The 20,726-nt window shown below is 47.4% G+C and overlaps 1 protein-coding gene across 6 annotated transcripts in view; it reads right to left on the bottom strand.

Moving 5' to 3' along the window:
• The window catches only part of AGAP1 (ArfGAP with GTPase domain, ankyrin repeat and PH domain 1), a 636,895-nt gene that overhangs the window by 590,623 nt on the left and 25,546 nt on the right, over positions 1 to 20,726 (bottom strand). Inside the window, exon 1 of one of the 6 annotated variants that reach the window (XM_063695303.1) lies at positions 15,549 to 16,487. The exons of the other annotated variants lie outside the window; for them this stretch is intronic. Within the exon in view, the coding sequence (XP_063551373.1) occupies positions 15,549 to 15,552 (4 nt within the window). The 5' untranslated portion in view covers positions 15,553 to 16,487. Of the gene's footprint in view, positions 1 to 15,548; positions 16,488 to 20,726 lie in introns of those variants that run through there. 6 annotated transcript variants of the gene reach the window in all.

The following is a 20,726-nucleotide window of genomic DNA, read 5'->3' as shown; positions in this document are numbered from 1 at the left end:
AAGCAACTGAATGACCACGTAGAGAGCCATGTTGGGTAAAAAGTGGCTGCAAACATCCCTCCAAATCTGCAACTTTTTGATTCCACGCCCCCAAAATACCAGAAGTCACGTATTTATCCAACATGAAGTTTACGCACCAGCCCTGAAGTGTTTCTTCTCACTTTTTATACTGCCCGGCATGGAAAGTGAAGGGGCTGCACGTCCCGCCCCTATCCCCACCATCTTCACCTGCTTTCTCCCTTCATAAGGGTCTCTTCATCCCATTTTAATTCTACAAGGATTTGCTCACCATTACTCTCTCCCAGCACTGCAAGGGGAAGATTTTGTAGAGATTTTCTCCAGCATTCCCCTCCAAAGAGAAAGCACCCAGGGAGGGAGCACAGCTTTCTAGCATCTTTAAAAACATCATTTATTTTGCATCTCTGATAACCAAGCCCTTTTCTCTTTTTTGATTCTATTAATTTCTTTTCAAATTCTCTCAATTAGGATAAAGAAATGGATTGAGGTTGGGTACGATGGCTCACGCCTGTAATCCCAACATTTTGGGAAGCCGAGGCAGTTGGATCACCTGAGATCAGGAGTTCGAGACCAGCCTGGTCAACAATGGCAAAACCCCGTCTTGACTAAAAATACAAAAATTAGCCAGGCGTTGGTGGCGCGTGCCTGTAATCCCAGCTACTTGGAAAGCTGAGGCACGAGAATTGCCTGAACTCAGGAGGCAGAGGTTGCAGTGAGCTGAGACTGCACCACTGCACTCCAGCCTGGGCAACAGAGTAAGACTCTGTCTCAAAAAAAAAAAAAAAAAAAAAAAAGAGGAGGGAGGGAGGGGGAGAGAGAAAAAAAAACAAACAGATTGAGAGGAACAAAATGAGATGGAGGTGTCCCCACCTGCCACTGTCCATCTGTCCATCCTGCCTACCCCTTCCCCACCACCTTCCTGAGCAGGACATGGGACAGTTCCCTGGGAGGGATGGGGCGGTCCAGAGTCCTGTGGGCCTGAAAGGAGACCAGGAGGACCGCGGTGGATGACCAGGTGGAGGCACTAGACACTTCCTTGTCCCAGACTAAAAGGGCTTGTTTTCCTATCCCGAAAACAAGTGCAAGAGAAATCTTCACATCCCTTAGTTGCTCTTCATTTTCATTCCTATCCTTTCTGTCTCTCGTGTCCCCCAGTGGCACCCAGAACTAACACCCGTGACCCCAGGACCCACAGCAACCCCTTACCGAAGCGTCTCTCCTCGAAGCCTCTCTTCTCAGAACAAATGGCTGATAAAAGAGAGGTGAGTTGATCTAGATTCCAGCTACCTCTACCCCACAGCTCAGTATCTCTGAGGACACTGCAGCCACCTGCACCACCTCACACCTGGGTCTCCTTCCTCCCACCCTAGAGGGGAAATATGGGAGAGGAGGTGAAAGAGAAAAAAATACCAAAATAGACACAACCCGAAAAATAACCACACAACAAGGAAGGAGGCAGCATGGCTTCCTAAAAAGGAGCAAGAACTGGAGGTGACAGGCCAGCACCCCTCACAAGGCAGCGCTAGGCAGGGATGAGACCCATGGCCCATCCCCATCCCTCAAAATGGGCGTGGGATTCAATCACAAAGCTCCCTAAGAGATCCTCTACCTGGGATGCGTCAAGACAGCAAAGCACTGTTGCCACTCCATGCCCTGATGGTATATCTAAGGCCATGATAATCCAGTGCATCATAAAAGTCCAGCTGCAGAAGGTAATCTTCCTAGCACACATTTTCCTGGCAGGAGTTGCAGAAAAAGTCCTGATTAGATGCAATCACATGTGTGCAGAGCAATCTCTGCGAGGCTGTACAAGGTCTTGAGACCAACGCAGATCACCATTTTAAATCAGGAAAAGGCAGGTAGGCACGGGTTCTCTTTCTCACCCTGAAAGCTTGCAATTAGCAATGTAGCTGCCACCTGGCTGTGAACAAGAAGGTATAATATAAAACTCTCCCTTTAAGAAAGGAGTGAGTGAAACATGACCGAGTTTTTCTTTCTGCCTCCCACTAGGAAAAAAAATGGCTTTAAAATGTTGTAAGAAAGTAATAACAGGTTCAAAAATCCTTTTTCCACTTACTTGAAAAAACTTTTAAAATGGCATAATAAAGTAATAGTAAGTAAGCTTTCCCACACTAGAATTCCAAGCCTGGCTCCAGGATACTAAATCCTATCTTGGACAACACACTTCTCAAATCTCCTCAAAAAGGAAAGTTCAAGGAAAGTAGGAAACTCTGATGCAGAGATGGGAACGGGAGGCTCTACAAGATGAGTGAGGATGGTTCAGCCTGAACCAAAGAGGAAGAGGGTAGGCAGTCTCCGTGGCGGAGACTGGAATTACCACCAGGTGATAATTTGCTCCATGCCTGCAACAAGGAGGAGACAGCAAGGCGTGTGGAAACCTATGCAGAGAACTGTGCAGAGAACAGGACCCTAGGACTTAGGTGCAAGCCCCCTCCCCACCCTCTGTGCACAGGCGTACAAGCATGCATACACACACACACACACACACACACACACACACACACACAGTGGCTGAGGTTCTTCCTCCAGAGCCTAGGAAAGGAGCAAGCATATTCTCCGACAGTCTGAGTAGAATCCAATGCATTTTGTGATCGAACAATGCTAATCACATAAAAATAAGATGGTCTTTTTCCTTCAGCAGCCCCACAGACACAATATGCCTCAGCCAAAAACGAATCTTGTCCCTGCCCTGGAAATTCAGATTTTACATTATAAGTCAGTAACATCCAACTCATACAACCATAAACAGTGAAAGGCTCCAAATAAGCCTATAACCCTATTTTCTTTTCAGCAACATCACAGTATGGATTAGACTTCATAGTGGTTCTCTGAATTTATCCTGGGAGAACAGGGTATAAGCTGAGATTTGGCTTTTATCTTGAACATGCAACAGTAATGGCTCTACCACGCATATTAGCAGCCTCAGAAAATATGAATTAACAGCTAACAAGAAGCCTCTTAGTGCGGTTAGTACAAAATATCAGAAAAAGATGTCAAGTCTGCTATTCAGGGGAAAGCATGCCAGATATTCTGATGACAGAAGCACACAATCTAAAATGTGGCTGACTTAATGCCGTGCAGAAAAATGGAGGGCGAGAGACAGAGGGGAAAAAAACACAAAACACACAAGTGACTGCCAGCAGTGAGTCCTTCCGATCACTCAGTGACATTAGCCTGAAAACCTCCATGAACCTCAGCCAATGGTATCCCAATTGCTGAGATAATTATTAGACAAGACTTGGAACTCAACAATTTAAATGTGAAAGCACTACAGGATCAATATTAATATTGACAGTAATAAGAAGAAACAAACAGATCATTTTCACATGGAGAGCTGCAAGCTTTAAGATTTCTCCTATTTTACACGTGCCCAGCAATGGGGCAGCCAAGACATGAACACAAGTGCATGTTACTATGGTGCTGTCCTCTCCCCACTGCCTGAGCAACCAGAGCTCCCCCATCCTCCCCCGTCCTCATGACTCCCCAGCCTCCATGAGGCCCCACACCACCCGGCCTCCCCGCTTCCCTGAGCTGATGCCAGCCCTCTCCCTCAAGCTCTGTGCTTCCTCAAGGCCTCTGCCTTTCTCTTCCTTGGGCCTGGAAGCAGCATCCACCCTCTCCCCGCCTGGGCCTGCAGCGGATGCCACCTTCCCGGCCAGGTTCCCGAGGTGCCCCTGCACCCATACACATTCACACCACCCCCGCTCTCATTGTTTTCCTTGCTACCTTTGCTAGCTGTGTTACCGTATGTTTTACTAAATTGTGCTTATTGTTTATATCCTCCACTTGTCCACCAAAACATGAGCTCTGTGAAGATGCGTTTGAGTCTGTTTTGTTCACCACTGCATGCCCAACGCTGGACCTGGGCAGGCGCAGAGGAGCTGCTCATCAGGGACCTGCCTTACTAGGGAGGAATGAATAAATGCACGCACAGATAGATGGACTCACGGAGGAGCTGGTCAGGCTCCTGCACCTGCCCACAGCAGAGAACTGGGGAGCCATGGCCTGTCCAACTGCAGAGGGAAGGGAGAGGTGGAAGGAAGCCGCAGTCCCTGGAAACTAAGAAAAGGTGACACACACTGTCCTCCAGCCACAGAGATTAAAAACACTGACGCGTGAAGACTCAAGTGAATGCTCCCTCTCTCTCTGGTTCACCGCTGCACTTGGGGATGCCAAACAGACTCAAAGACGTCTTCGCAGACCTCATGTTTTCAGGGACGGGTGGAGGACATAAGCAAGGGGTGTGTGTGTGTGTGTGTGTGTGTGTGTGTGTGTGTGTGTGAAGGATGTGACACACAAACCCAGGGGTCCTGCTGTGTATGTGTGTGTGTGTGTGCAGGATGCCACACAAAAACCCGGGGGTCCTGCTGTATGTGTATGTGTGTAGGATGCCACACACAAACCCCTGGGTCCTGCTGTGTGTGTGTGTGTGTGTTTGTGTGTGTGTGTGTGTAGGATGCCACACACAAACCCCAGGGTCCTGCTGTGTGTGTGTGTGTGTGTGTGTGTAGGATGCCACACACAAACCCCGGGATCCTGCTGTGTGTACCGTGAGGAAATCGTGAGAAAGCCACAAAGAAGGCAGCCCCCTCCATCCCCTCAGGGGTCTAGAGGAGGCACCACCAGGGGAACTGAAACAACTTAGAAGCACGAGTCTCGAAAGGCGAGGCCAGCTCTGGGAGAGCAGGAAGCAGATGGGGCGAGGGGCCTTACGTCCACCAGCCAAGGAGGGCAGGAAAGCCACTGTGGCCAGAGCCTGGAGAGCTTCAAAGGCCAGGCTACCTGCGCGTGGACTCCTAATGTGTGTCTGCCACTCCCAGAAGGTTCTGGAAAGCAGAGCCGCTGCCTGCCGGGCTATGCAGAGACTGAGCCCACTGCATGTCACACGCTCACTTATTAGGCATGAAAATACAAGTTTTGTGAAAGGCGGCAGAAAGGCTTTTCTATAGAAAATGAAAGTGAGTGGCTTGAATGGCAAAGAGCATTAAAGGGCTGGAGCTGGAGCGCGACGCGGGTGCCTGGCACAGCCCCGCCCGGCCCCCAGGGTCTTTGAGGAAACCTTTGGCCCCGCCACCGTTCCTTGCTACCTGCCGCGCAGAACAGAGAGAGGGGAGGATAAAGAGGACACGGATTTCATTTCATGTTTTTTTTTTTTTAAATCCAAAATACTACCCTAAGATCAATTCCTCCTGCACCTCGATGGGAAAAAGAAAAAGGGCAGTGAAGTTCTAATTTCATTTAGTAGTAACTGACATAATGAGGGTCAGGCGCCGCGACCTCACACCCTCTTCAATAAACTTGCTCGTCGCATGCAGTACTTCATTTTCTTGAACTCGGCTCTACCTGGAAGTTCGCACGCCCGCATTGAAAGAGACGTGCAGATGAAACGGGAGGCAGCAGCGAGGGCACTGTGAAACCTGCTCCATCGGGTCTTCCGCTCCTGCAAACGATGGGAGGCAACCTGGTGCGGGTGGCCCGGTGGAGGGAGGCTGACCTGGGCTGCCTGGCACACACCCCTGCGGATAAGTATTGGCCCTGGCGAGAATCCATTCACCTGGGGGAGCAGGTCATTTTACATCTGCAGACATGTGTGCTCCAACTCCAGCGAGTATGTGGGAATAGGCGAGAGGCATTTGGAGGAAAAAAGCATCCTGGGCTGCTCCCTAAGGGCTGGTGTCTGCTTCCCACTGTCACTCGCTTGAGTGACATTATTTACAGAAAATGTCAATACTACAACTGATAACTCATCCAAGGACCCCTAAAGAGGGCAGGATGAGGCTAAAACGAGATACCCTGACAGCTAAAGATGTAGACTGCTACTATTCCCCAGGCGCTGACGCCTGCACGGGCTGCCGTTGGCTCTTCCACGGATGGCTGCCTTTGAATTTCCCCATGTCGTGCTGAAGACACACTACCACTATCCCTGTGTCCCTGAATGAGGAAACGGTGGCACCGTGTATCCCTGAGGCTTTAATGAAATGATTTGCACTGGGCATATGTTATGATCAGACTGAGTAATATAATTTATACATGAATATGTATATAGACAAACCGCTAAGCTTCAAGCACGGATCAAAGGTAAATGACCTTGAGGCTGAAACAGGTTATGGAGACAAATACCAACCCAACAATGAGCTACCAAATGTGCACCTCCAGAAACACCGGCTCTAGTCAAACAGCACACCCATCCTCGGGCACTGCACGCAGGTGCCACTGTATTTTTTTAGGTGTACATTTAATCCAGTGAGTCCTCAGATGGATGCTGCTTTTTAAACAGTGGACATGTCTGGCCGACCCCCTATCATTACAGCAGCGACCTCTTATTAAACATGCACTGTGTGCGGGTGACGTGGCAGCAGGCACTGTATTTACTTCCCTAGTCCTCCCCTCATCCCCACCATGCTCACGCTATCGGTCCCGTTGGCAAAGAACACCGACCATCTGGCAAGCCCTTTGCCTGAGCCACCGGGGTCGGCAGGAGGGCACAATCCGAACACGCCACACTGCTTCTCAGAGACAGAAGGGCATGGAGAACACACAGTGAGTACTCCTTCTGCGGCCCACAGGACTGCTGTAGCATCGACAGCGACGGTGTTTGGAGGCTCCAATCAAGTGCTACAGAAATGTTGGTTAGGGGGCTTCCCATGTGGCTCCCCTGAAGCCCACTCCCTCCCTGGAGAAGTTCTTTGGATGAAGTATTGGTTTGGTTCAGCAGTTAAGCCACAATCAACATGGTTTAAGCAGCAAGCGCTCGTCCAGCCCACAGCCCAAACCAATCAACTCTCTTGACCATTATCCCCAAGCCCAAAATGGATGCTTGCAGCACAGAGGGGCCAGCGGGGAGGGGTCCAGCTCCTGGGAGCAGAACCGAGGGGTGAAACCAGGGGACAGGAGCAGTAACAGCTCCTCACACATGAGAAAATCCCAACACTGATTTCTTGCTGGCCTCCCAGTGCTATTTTCTAAGCATTCCTTTTCATTAGAGCAAAACATGAAAGAACAAAGACCCAAAAAATAGAATAAAGCCTGCCTGATGATTTTAAATACTGGAGTAGGATGCTTGCCATGTATTTAATCTCAGCCAGAGTATAATTTTGCTCAACATTCCAAGCAAAATCTTTGTTTTGATCCTTAGCATAAAATGCCACCCAGTTCCTAATTATCTGACATGCTTCTTCCTATACAACGGTAATTATAATACAGCAAACTAATAAGTAATGGATGTAAACATTTCCCTAAGACCGTTCTCCACTTGTCTGATCCAGAAAAATTAGTCATTAAGCTTTCTTACATAATTTCCCATTAAAATCCGCTTGATTTCCTGCCTGCCACAAATATTTGGATGTATCTTCATTAATTTTTTAAAAAAGAAAGTCAAAACATCTTTCATCAGAATGTGGCTGATGACGGTTTCTAGTGAGCTTGACCACTTCTGGTTTTTAATGAACTATTACTAGATTTTTAAAAGATGTTTTCTTAAAACAGAAACATCCACAGCAGAGCTGTAACTCCACATCCGCGACGCTCCTAACTCAACGCGGTCATGACTGATTCCACATCAACTCACTCCCCACCATACATGTGGTGGGGCTTTTTCCTTTATAAAAATCTATAGCAAGTTACTGATATTGATTGATTGATTTTTTTTTCCCTTCAAACAAAAGCATGACTAGTCTGAAGCATCAATGACAGAATCAAACCAAGGAAAGCGAAAGCCCCATTTGCCAACATACAAAAGCAGCACTGGGTGGGTAACAAAGTAGCCCACGGCTGTTCAGTCACTGCTAAGGACCATGGCCAGCCATGCACTGGCTGCCAGGAGGGAATGGCACGGCTCACTGCCCACTGCACCCACGCACCAAACAAAGGGTAAGCTGAGGCAGGCAGGAGCTCTTGGTTTTTTCACTTCTCTTACAACATTAACTTTTGCCATTTTTTATTTAAAGCATCCAGAGTGTTTTTAATATAGTTTGAGATGAGTCCATCTCAATACATCCATGATTAAATATCAAGCAAACATTTAAAAAGTTTATGAAAAGGCGAGGACAAAGAAAAATGTCACTGTAGGAGAAAAGCTGGACAAACCACTGCATATGTGATACATACACAACCCTCGTAAAACACAAAGCTAGGGCAGGTGCAGTGGCTCACACCTGTAATCCTAGCATTCTGGGAGCCCGAGGCAGGAGGATCGCTTAAACCCAAGTCTGACACCATTCTGGGTGAAACCCCATCTCTACAAAAATACAAAAATTAGCTAGGTGTGATGGCGTGGGCCTGCAGTCCCAGGTATTTGGGAGGTGGAGGTGAGAGGATCACTTGAACTGGGCAGGCAGAGGTTGCAGTGAGCTGAGATCACACCGTTGCACTGCAGCCTGGGCAAGAGAGAGACTTTGTCTTAGAAAAAAACCAAAAAGCTACAAAGGTAGAAAAACAAAAAGCATCCCCAAGAGTAACAGCAGGTACCTCCACCTAGACGAATTATAGGCGACTGTTTTCTTCTTCTTTATAGTTTTCCATATTTGCATACAACACATTGATAACTTTTTAAAAAGTTAAACTCATTTCCTGCAAAATCTACTTTTTGTGGTCAACTCTACTTTTTCTCCTGTATTTTCCTTTTTAAAATTCTAAAACTTAAACAAGTGTCTGCTAGATGTCCGATCTAATGGGGACAGCCACTTCACAGGGCTGGAGTCCCAGCTTGCAATTTAAAAGCAAAGCTAGGCCGGGTGCAGCGGTTCACGTCTGTAATCCCAGCATTTTGGGAGGCCAAGGCACATGGATCAACGAAGGTCAGGAGTTCGAGACCAGCCTGACCAACACAGTGAAACTCCCGTCTCTACTAAAAATACAAAAAATTAGCCGGGCGTGGTGGCAGGCGCCTGTAATCCCAGCTACTCTGGGAGGCTGAGACGGGAGAATTGCTTGAACCCGGGAGGCGGAGGTTGCATTGAGCCGAGATCGCGCCACTGCACTCCAGCCTGGGTGCCAGAGCAAGACTCTGTCTCAAAAAAAAAAAAAGGCAAAGCTACCAGAGAACCAAAGGTGTCCCAACTCCCTTGTCCCACTGGATACGGCACAAGCGAGGACACATGTATGAATCATTACCAAATTTCAAGGCCAAAATGGCAGGTGACATGGGAGCGGGTCACTCATGAGCTACGGGACATGAAAAGAGAAGACCGATGCAGAGATGAGGACAGGCAGCCAGAGAGCAGGGCAGAAAGGATGGGCAGTGAACACTCAACACTACGGTTGAGGGGGAGAATACAGGAACCAGAGTCTGCCCAGCTAGAAAAGCCATAGGAAGGAGTGAGATGAGACCTCTTCCATGCACATAACCAGCAGCGTGAGGCCGGCTGCAAAAGTGCCAGTCATCTTATGAACTGCAAGATGAAGCACTGCCTCCCAGCAAAAAGGAGAGCTCCAGCCAGTGAAGAAGAGCCCAGAGGTATCACTGGACCAGGAGAATCAGTTGTGATCCCAAAGTAAGCCTCCTTGTGCTGAGTCTACATTTGCGGACACGTGCATTAGCAGATCTGTGCCAAATACCCTAAATCTTTATTCAGCTACTGGTTTTCTCACTGTACTTTCTAAACTGAAGTGGAAGTCTGTGGAGACCGCCAAGAGCCTTTGGGTTGGCCAGTGTCCCCCTACCCTCAACCAGTGTTGACTGGCTCAGCCCCAATGACAGCAGGTGTGCAGGGTCTCCCACAGTGAGGTAAGAGTCAGCCCTCAGAAGAAACACAGAGGAAGGACACTGAGGTGGGCAGACACCACCCTCCCCAAAGATGCCCAAGTCCTAATCCCCAGAACCTGCAACTGTGACTTTACATGATAAAGAGGCACTGTCGCTGTGATTAAGTCAAGGATTTTAAGACAGGGAAATCATTCAAGATTATCCAGATGGGTCCAATGTAATCACAAAGGTCCTTATCAAATGAGAAAGGAAAGCAGAGGAGCCGGAGAAGGGGATGTCAGGATGGAGTGGAATGGAAGAAGAGATCGGAAGATGCTACACAGCTGGTTTTGAAGACAGAGGAAGGGGCCATGAGCCAAGGAATGTGGGCAGCCTCTAGAAGCTGGAAAAAGCAAGGAAACAAATTCTCCCCTAGAGCCTGCAGAAGGAACGCGGCCCCGCCAACACCTTGATATTAGGATCTGACCTCCAGAACTGTAACAGAATAAATGTGTGTTGTTTGAAGCCACTGCATCTGGGGTAACCTTGTACAGCTGCAATGGGAAACGGACACAGGGACCAAGGCACAAGGGCTCCCGTGAAAGCCCTTGTAACTACTACCTATCTAAAGCGAAAGCACAGTCTAACGGGATATCACATTAGGCATATGGCAAGTCAACTGTACATCAAAATCTTTCAATCATGAGTTCAGATACACCAAGACTGGGAATGAGCTCAGCCTCTGCAGTAGCTGGCTCTGGTCAGTTCGTGAACCTGCATTTGAGGCCAACTGCAGCTCCAAGACCCACGTCTTGTAGTCCTATGGGGAGTTTTCCTGTCAGAGGTATAAGACTTGTCAGTTTTGGGACAGCAGGGGATGGATGGTGGCCTGTCCTGTGCCTTCTCTTCTTAGTGTCTGGGGGCTCATTTTTGCCTCCCCAAACCTACTTTGACCCCAAAACCATACAGAAGCTTCAGATGGCAAAGGCTCCAACAAGCCTTATTTTAACCTTTCAATCTCCAGAGGACAGGTAGTTGTTGACTCCCATCCTCATCACCCAACAAGGTGGACACTGCCTTTGCCCAGCCCAATTCTCGCACAACCCCAGCTCCAAGCCCTCCTCCCAACCACTCAAGCTGATGGGCCTGGGGCCTCGATTTCTGCCCACCCAGCTTCACTTCTTTCCTCAGCTGCCCAGCCACTACTTCCAACATTCCTAACAGTCCAGAGCTGAGGATTCACATGCAGACAAATGTGTGCACCTCACATGGTAGGTCATCAGTGGGGGTCAGGTGAATACAGTCATGAAATAACCTCAATGTGGGTGCTCACTGCTCCCTTCCAGGTCCTGGATTTTGTGATGTGGGGAGCGTGAGCTCTCAAGCATTCTGTATTAACTGGAGTCTGATGCTGACTGCACAGCTGTCCCCTGTCCCACAGACACCCCACCTGCTTGAGAGATCTGCACCTCCTGCCAGTTCAATCCCCACACACAGGCTCTAAGATCAGGCACCCCTGGACACCAAACCTGGATTCACTATTTGCCACTTTAATCCTTACAATGGCAATGACAGCATGGATTTTGTAAATTATTACAAGAGGTCACCAATGTACATAAGATACTTGGCAACAGTGGCTGTCCACTAAATTGTGGCTATTACAACCACCAGCACAAATCAGCCTCCAGCATACACTGTAAGACTAGTTCCCTGGGAGGACGGAGATCAACTTTCCACCATATCCACAGAAAGGACCAGCGCCAAGGCAACACTTGCCTGGCCACAGGGGCTCTGCCACAACACAGCGAGGAAAGTTACCAGGCAGCAGAGGTGTGGCCTAGGGGCCACAGAGCTAGCTAGAGACTCAGGCAAGGGGACGTGGCGTTTTGTGGCTCTCAGAAAGAGAGAAGACACACAGCAGGAGAATCAAGTAATAATCAATAGCCAGACAATGATCACAAAAATTAACCCCACTGGCTGGGCGCAGTGGCTCACGCATGTAATCCCAGCACTTTGGGAAGCCGAGGTGGGTTGATCACCTGAGGTCAGGAGTTTGAGACCAGCCTGACCAACAGAGTAAAATCCCATCTCTACTAAAAATACAAGATTAGCCGGGCATGGTGGCACATGACTGTAATCCCAGCTACTAGGGAGGCTGAGGCAGGAGAATTGCTTGCAACCCGGGAGGCGGAGGTTTCAGTGAGCCAAGATCAGGCCACTGCACTCCAGCCTGGGCAACAGAGCGAAACTCCGTCTTCTCAAAACAAACAAAAAATTAACCCCACATACAAATGCACATAAGAGAAGGCTGGAGAGGTATGGTCTCCTACAGCTACTATATGAAACAAGCGGAGCAAACATCGTTTATTGAGAAGACAATCTTTCACTGACTAAAGGAAAATGACAATCTCTCGAGCATCTCGCCATTTGCAACTCCCACACGCTGTGCTTTGACTTTTCCCTGCATTTGTGTCATTTTTCCATCTCACTCTGTAATTCTAGATCCGAAATCAGCCAAAAGTCCATAATCAATATCCTTATAAAGCCTAAGAAATAAAAATAAAACCGCCAGTGGGAGGGGAGGGGGTGGGGGATGGGGCCTGAGTGCACAGATGGTGGATGGAGCCGGGCTTGCTGGGGTGAAAGAATTTGTGCGCTCCAGCAGCCTGGCATGGCTCAGGAATGCCAACCACGCGGCCAGGTTCCCCCTAAGATGCAAAGTCCTGAATGTGGGGGGGATGGGGAAGGAGGTCTATTCTCCTTAGAGGGTAAATTGGTACAAACTTTCTGGAGTTAATGCAACAATATAGCTATTATTGGTTAAAAAAAATTTCTGACAGACCAATTTTTGACAGATCCAGGACAACATCACAAAGAGCCTAATGAGGTTATCATGAAAATATCCTCACTGCATTGCTGAGAACAGTGAAAACTGAGAAGCGACTTACATGTCCAAAGAAGTGTGGCTAGTTATGACACATCTGTGTACTCAAGATGATACAGACAGAATTTGATGAAGATGCTCTACTTATGATATTGCTAGATGTGAAACGCAGGGCATAAGGCTTTACGGATACCTTTATACACAGGAGCCTCTCTGTTCTAAGGTGTGAATGGGAGCAGGTAAAGCACATCTGTAATGACAGACACAAGAACTAAAACACTGCACCTTGAAATGCTAGGCTGTGGGCATTTTTTTCCACCCTGTTTCTACCGTGAATAATCCTACAATGAACACAAATTATAGATGTTTAAAGTAGGCCAGGAGCGGTAGCTCACTACGGTAATCCCCGCACTTCGGGAGGCCAAGATGGGCAGATGGCTTGGGCAAAAGAGTTCGAAACCAGCCTGACAACAGAGCGAGACCTCGTCTCTACAAAAAAACGCAAAAAATAAAACAAAATAAAAATTGGCTAGGCATGATGGTGCACACCTGTGGTCCCAGCTATTCAGGAGGCTATGGTGGGGGGATCACCTGAACCTAGGAGATCGAGGCTGCAGAGAGCCATGATTGTGCCACTGCACTCTAGCCCAAGCAACAGAGTGAGACCCTGTCTCAATCAATAAGGTAAGTAAGTAAAGTCTGTTTCCAAATAATAGAACAGCCCTGACAGGCACAGGAATGGAGTGCGATTTTTCCGGTGTTTTGCCCACTTATTAATAACTGCTTCATTTAGATCAATTTAAATGTCTAAGCAGCCCCGCCTCCACACTGAGATGCTTGCCTGGCCAATGTCTTCATTTTGCTCCCTGAATCCTCCTCCTCTCATCACACGTCACCCACCATTTCTCATCTCCAGGGGATTTTCCAATATCCCATCCCTTATCTATTTCTACTGATTGCTGCATGTCATGGACAAAATACTAACTTGTCACACAGCAACTACTGTTTCACTTTTGCTTGATACGGTTTCGCAGAAGACTCCAAGTTTGCCAGTGTTTCCATCTCAGAAGAAAAACAAGACTAGAATGCCTCCACCCCAAAACTTTGGAGACAAATCCTTTCCAAAACAAAACCACCATATCTGTTCCACTATTTCATTCCATCTGTGGAAGCTTTCCTATTTGTTTCTGGACACAACCCACCCACATACGATTTGAGAGAAAACTGTGGTACTTTAATTTTTAGGTTTATCATAAATCATAACTATTCTGAACCCAAAGTAGCAACGAGCACCTCAAATTTCCAAACTCAGGGTGCAATGACCTTTTACCCATCACCCATGTTGTTCAGGTCCTCATCAGTATCTCCCTTTGATATTAATACACACACAGTAATTTTGTAAAGTTCTTATTACTTGTAAAAACTTTTTTTAATTTTTAAGGTTTTTTTACTTCTCCAAATAATTCATTCCTTGTCACCCTAACTTATTCACAAGAGGCTTGTTAAATCTTTTTATGTAATGAGATTTCAAGAGGGATAGTCTATAATTTCAAACGATTTTCCTGCTGCAAAACTAAAAATCTAATTCACAGTCTCCAAGTAAACAGGTGTGAGTTATAAGCAAAGGGAAGTCATCGGAAGAGACAGGCCAAGACATCTGTGGTGCACCAAAGCCCTTCCCATACCCTCTCCCATGGAAGGCCACAGGACCAAGAGCACAGCTGGTCTGCAGGTTCCTGTCAATCAAGAGAACCTAGATATGCCTCTGGATTCATCTGGCTGAGTGGCCTTGACTTTGAAAAATAGCCATCCAGATCCAACTGCCTCTCAGTCCTCCACATTATAAATCAGTCCTCTACTTTATAAATCAGTCCTCTACTTTATAAATCAGTCCTCCACATTATGTGTCAGTCCTCTACTTTATAAATCAGTCCTCTACTTTATAAATCAGTCCTCCACATTATGTATCAGTCCTCCACATTATGTAGCAGTCCTCCACATTATGTATCAGTCCTCCACATTATGTAGCAGTCCTCCACATTATGTATCAGTCCTCTACTTTATAAATCAGTCCTCCACATTATGTGTCAGTCCTCTACTTTATAAATCAGTCCTCTACTTTATAAATCAGTCCTCCACATTATGTAGCAGTCCTCCACATTATGTAGCAGTCCTCCACATTATGTAGCAGTCCTCCACATTATGTATCAGTCCTCCACATTATGTGTCAGTCCTCCACTTTATAAATCAGTCCTCTTTTTCTCGTATTGGAGACATTTGCTTAAGATCATATCAATATCTCCAGTTTCAAAAGAGGCACCGACATACAATACAAATTTAACATTAAACAGTTACTGCCCCAAAAAAGAGAAAGTAAATGAAAGTAATCAATCTCAATTTTCTGTGCTAAATTTCACGCCTGCCTCATGTACTAACCGTAAGAAATTTAACCCTGACATTTTAAGGTGACATTCAGATTCTGCAGACTAAGGAGGAACACATGATATATTTTAAAGCTTTTCTTAATTGAAAAATCCTATTTTGCAACAGAGACATTTTACCTAGAATCTGTACAAAGAATTAGTTTTTCTAGAATTTAATAACTAGCTGGTGAGCAATATCCAACAATTGGCCCAAGAAGACACCTGTTCACTGAAGAGTTTCTCTCCTCACCCCTACCCCAACTAATTATGTTTGGGTCCAAGACAAGCCAATGAGTTCCCTAAAAGAAAGGGATGAGGTCCCTAAAAGAGAGGGGTGATGTGTTACCTGCCATCAGGTTTTCTCTTGGACACAGGGTCCCTTCCTCGCTGGGCAGCAGGAGCTGTTGTTAGGCATCCTCTCCAGCGGTAAGTATGTTTTCCTACTTTATAGGAGGGAGCAACTCATCCATGTGGGGAAGGCATGGTGGGCAGGCAGTAGTGGGGTGGGGGTTATACTTACCCATGGCGGCTGGGTGCAGCCCCGTGGCCTGTCTTCTCACAGCAAGGACAAGAACTGCCCATCCGCATCCACTGCTCTCTCCAGATTCTCAGCTCAAAGGCTCTAAACTTGCCCCCACTGTCCGGCTGTGCAAAAATATCACACAGGACTGTACACTTTCACTCCCACCACACTGTGGCCTGCTAACCACCCTGTCCTGTTCCTGCCAAACCGGATAAGAAGGCAGGACTAAAAGTTACATCTGGGCCACAGTGGACCATGCTGTCCCCAGCCTCACTCTGGCGTGACCCTACTCACTCTGGGCAGGACTTCTGAACAAACACAGCCCAAGTCCCTGGGTGTTGCTGGGTTCCAAGGACAGCCAGATGCCAGGAGACAATGGTGGCCCATGGACGCCCGTGGTAAGAATACGCATCAGCATTTCCGATGGAGCGTCTACAGTGACACAGCCCTTTCCACAGTCCCATGGAACTCAGCAAATGCCTGTCGTCATCCCCCTGGAAGGATGGGGAAGCCGGGCACAATCCCACACCCTGGCCAGGTCACAGGGTGGTGAGTGGGCCATTCAACCCAAGGCCACCGCCCCCGGCCTCATGCGTGCAGGGTCATCCCCACTGGAGGGGTGAGGAGGCACGCTGCAATCCCATACCCTGGTCAGGTCACAGGGTGGTGAGTGAGCCATTCAACCCAAGGCCACCGCCCCCGGCCTCATCCGTGCAGGGTCATCCCCACTGGAGGGGTGAGGAGGCACGCTGCAATCCCATACCCTGGTCAGGTCACAGGGTGGTGAGTGAGCCATTCAACCCAAGACCACTGTCCCCCCGCTACGTCCATGCAGGGTCACTCCCACTGGAAGGGCAGGGAAGCAGATGCAATCCCACACCCTGGCCAGGTCACACGGTGGTCAGTCGGCCTTTCAACCCAAGGCCACCTGACCACTGGCCACCACCCCCCGCCACGTCTGTGCAGCCTCCCCTGCAGACACCCATTCCCACCCCACTGCCTGACTGGTAACACCTGCCATTTCATCCCTGGGTGGGATAAAGCCTTACTCAAAATCAGCTTTTCACAGTGAGGACCACTAAGGGCTGGGAGGGAGCTTAGCGGACAGCACGTACCATGACATGGGCAGAGGAACCTGCACCAAGCACCTGACCCTGCCAGGCACCATCCATCAATTCCTAGGCCTTGACTCAGGCGCTGATGGGAAGCAGTCCCTCTCAAAATTCACAACAATCACCATGCAGCACAGGTGAGCAAAGCCTAGATCCCCACAGGGAAGGAAACATTTTCTCCCCAAGAGCCTCCTGGGGCCCCAGCTGAAGAACTGCACCCTCACCCTGTTATGGGCTGAATGCATGTGTCCCCCTGAATCTGTATGCTGAAGCCCTAAACTCCACTGTGACGGCATGAGGAAGTGGGGCCTCTGGGAGGTGATCAGGTTTAGATGAGGTCATGGCGGTGAGGAGCATGATGGGATCAGTGTCCTTACAGGAAGAGGAAGAGACCAGCCTTTCTCTCTCTCTCTCCACCATGAGAGGCCACAGCGAGAAGGCAGCCATGTGTAAGCCAGGAAGAGAGCCCTCACCGGAGCCTGCCCTTGCTGGCTCCCTCATCTTGGACTCTCAACCTCCAGAACTGCGAGACATAAACGACTATTGTTGAAGCCACTCAGTCTTAGGTGTTTTGTTACAGTAGCCCCAGCTAAGACATCCTGGTGGCATGTCACCCACATGACATCCACCATGCCAACTGCCAAACCCAGGAGATATCAGAAGGAACTATCCTTCTCCTCTTCTGCCCACAGGTTGCCCAGAAATGCAGGACAAATCACTCTAACAGTACCAAACAGATATCACCATAAAGGTCAGCTTTCCAGCCTTGCAGAGAAAACAGGCTCAGGCACAAAGGCCAAGACATCCTCCCTTACTCCCATCTTGCTTGTCTTTCCCACTCAGCCATCTTCACACAACTTTCAGCCTCCCCTCTGCCTTGTGGCCAGCCTCTTCATTGGCATCACCCCGTCCCTGCAATCGCTCCCTCATCAGGGCCAGTATCGTCCAACCACTCATCAAGCTCAAGTCTCTCCCAACCAAAAACCTGGCCTTCCTCATGAGCCATCTTCCTTCCCTCCCCAGCTTGGCTTCTCCAGGATGTCTCCCATTCTCTTGCGTCCTCTCCTTCCTCACTTCCACCATCACCACCATCACGCCTCCTATGAACCATGAGATTGGTATTATCAAGACCCCACAGGCACAGAGAGGCTGAGCATCTTACGGAGAGGTACCTCAGAGCTAGTACAGACAGAAGCCCAGGAGGTCTAAGTCCAATGTGCCCACTCCTTACCACCTTTTTACCAAAACCAGTGGCCTATTCAAATCCTCAACCGACGTGACATTCTCACCACTCCATCTGGACTCCCTGTCCACAGCTCCAGCTTCTAACAGAGCCTGGCCCAGGTCAGGCACATGAACAATGTTTACTAACGTTTAAGGAACTGCCAGGAAGCCTCATCACCCCTAAACAGACTCTAAAACTCTTGAGGAAATGTTCTACACTTCTCAGAGCCCAGTCAGCCTCTAGGAACCAAAAAGACTGCACATCCTGATTACATCCGACGTATTCAAAAACCAAGCTGTGCCTCTCTGGCAAACATCCAATAGTTTGACAACACCCTGTTGGGAAAGAGGCACTCACATATATTGCTGGTGGCACACTTGTTATGGATGGGAATTTGGCAACCTTTAGCGAAACTACATGCACATTACCCTTTTGACTTAGCAATCCTCCTTTCTAGGCATCTATCCCAAAAATACATTGACAAGAAATAAGAAAAAGATAGATGTAGACTATAGAGCACTATTTTTCAATAGCAACACACACACACACACACACACACACACACAGACACATACATAAACAAAAACAAGAAACTGGATCGATCCCAACGTCTATCAATAGGAGACCTGTTAATAAATTGGGAACAGTTTCACAATGAGGCCTGTTCTGGAGCCCACACTATGGAGTGGTTTCTAGAACATGTTCCTAAGTTAAAAAGGCAAATGAAAAACAGTGCATGGGAAGCTACCTGTATCCAAGCAGGAGGTTACAGAAGTACCCATACACATGTATTTGCTTATATTTAAAAGAGACAAGTATAAACAATACTTATTAAAAAATATTTATAGGTGAAGAGAAGATGACAAGGTGAAAAAGTGACAAAGACAGAATCTTTGAATTTATCTTTAAGAATCAAAGTCAGGACTCTTAGAATTTATTTTGATGATGTGACATTGGTTCCACATAAATGTTAACTAGTTATATAACTATTTCCCTAAAAATTGAAAATAAAGAAATGTATCTAAGTACACCTCCACCAGGATAGAAGAGTCACAGAGAAGACCAATTCCATGTGATTTAAAACACAATAACAGGAGTTTATCACCGAAAGTGAGATACACCCTAAAAAGGAAAAGCAATTTGCAGCACGTTGAACTCGTTCTGGTGGTCACACTGTTGGCAGCTCTGCTGGAGCTGTCTTCTGAGAATTGTATGGGGAAGCCCAAAGCAAATGAGGAATTATGTTCATGTCCCTGAAAACCGTGACTGCTAGAGAGATGACCAATGTACCACATGAGCCTGGAGCATCTTTCCATCTTTATCTTTCCTGTGACATCAGAAATCCAGGAAGTGGTCAATGTCATGTCAAGAGAACACAGGAGGCTTCCTGAAACGCTTCCACACGCAGAAGATGGGATCACTGGAGCATCCATAACAGCTTCCACCACAATGCACCACGTACATTTAATCCAGAGAGTTCACAATGATCTATAACTAATTAGTCAATTTTAACGGGAGTCTACTAAACCAAAACCTGTTATTTTTACGATTAGTAAATAAAGAGGGTTATCTTGCCTTTCCTACATGACCTGAAAGGTACTCTTTATAGAATTATCTCATCTTAAACAAATAACAGCAAAAAAAAAAATAATGAGAGAATTATAAAATTATCATTTTGCAACCTCTGACGAGCTAACTGGTCCTGACTGCTAACGTGGGCAAAATGACAAATACAAGGTGGGATCCTCCTGGTGAACCACACAGACCCGCCCAGGAAGGAGTCCAACCAAACCAAACAAAAGCTAAAAACCTAAACAAGCCTCCAAACACCCACTAATTTATAGGAAAATACAGGAGACAAAGGAGCATGCTAACTGACTCCAAGGGGAGGCAGTCGAAAAAATCCAGACCAGCAATGCTGGCTTCTGAACAAACACAGGCCCCGGGAAGGAGAGAAAGACAGTCGTGGAACCTACTCATTGGAGGAGTTTCGGAAGAAGTCTCCACCAACTGCAATGTGCACACAGTATTTGATCCTGATTCCAACAGGCAAACTGAAGGGAAAAGTTATGGTAATCACGAGACAACTGGAAATGTGTGCACAGACTGGATATTTGACCATATTAAGGAACTGTTCATTTTCTAAAGTGGTAATGTGGTCATGTGTGCTTTACGTTTTCATCTTTTAGAGATAGATACTGAAGTATTTACGGATGAAATGGCAGGGTGTCTGGAATTCACTTCAAAATAATATTGAGGCCGGGCATGGTGGCTCATGCCTATAACCCCAGCACATTGGGAGGCCGAGGCGGGCGAATCACCTGAGGTCAGTAGTTCGAAACCAGCCTGGACATGGTGAAACCCCATCCCTATTAAAAATACAAAAAAATTAGCCAGGTGTGGTGGTGGGCACCTGTAATCCCAGCTACTCAGGAGGCTGAGGCAGGAGAATCGCTTGAACCCAGGAGGTGGAGGTTGCAGTGAACCGAGATCATGCCATTGCACTCGAGCCTGGGCCACAAGAGCAAGACTCCGTCTCAAAAAAATAAATAATGATAATAATAATATTGGTAGGTGGCAGGGTGTATGCAGGATGAGCTAATTACTGAAGCTGGCTGAGGGTACACAGGGGATCATTACGTTTATTCTACATACATATACGTGTGTTTGGATTTTTTGGTAAGCTCTAGAAAATAATACTTAGCTCAAAAAATTCAAGCCTAAATGTTTCTTCTGCCTTTGTTCACTATGCACACACAACACATATACACATACACACAAGAAAGTACGTGTTATGTCAGTATATAGAAAATTCTGTATTTTCTATGCTTATCATTA

The sequence above is a fragment of the Gorilla gorilla genome, chromosome 11, assembly GCF_029281585.2.
Source record: "Gorilla gorilla gorilla isolate KB3781 chromosome 11, NHGRI_mGorGor1-v2.1_pri, whole genome shotgun sequence".
NCBI lineage: Eukaryota > Metazoa > Chordata > Mammalia > Primates > Hominidae > Gorilla > Gorilla gorilla.
Note: the sequence above shows the minus strand (reverse complement) of the source record. Positions and strands in the feature narration are given on the sequence as shown.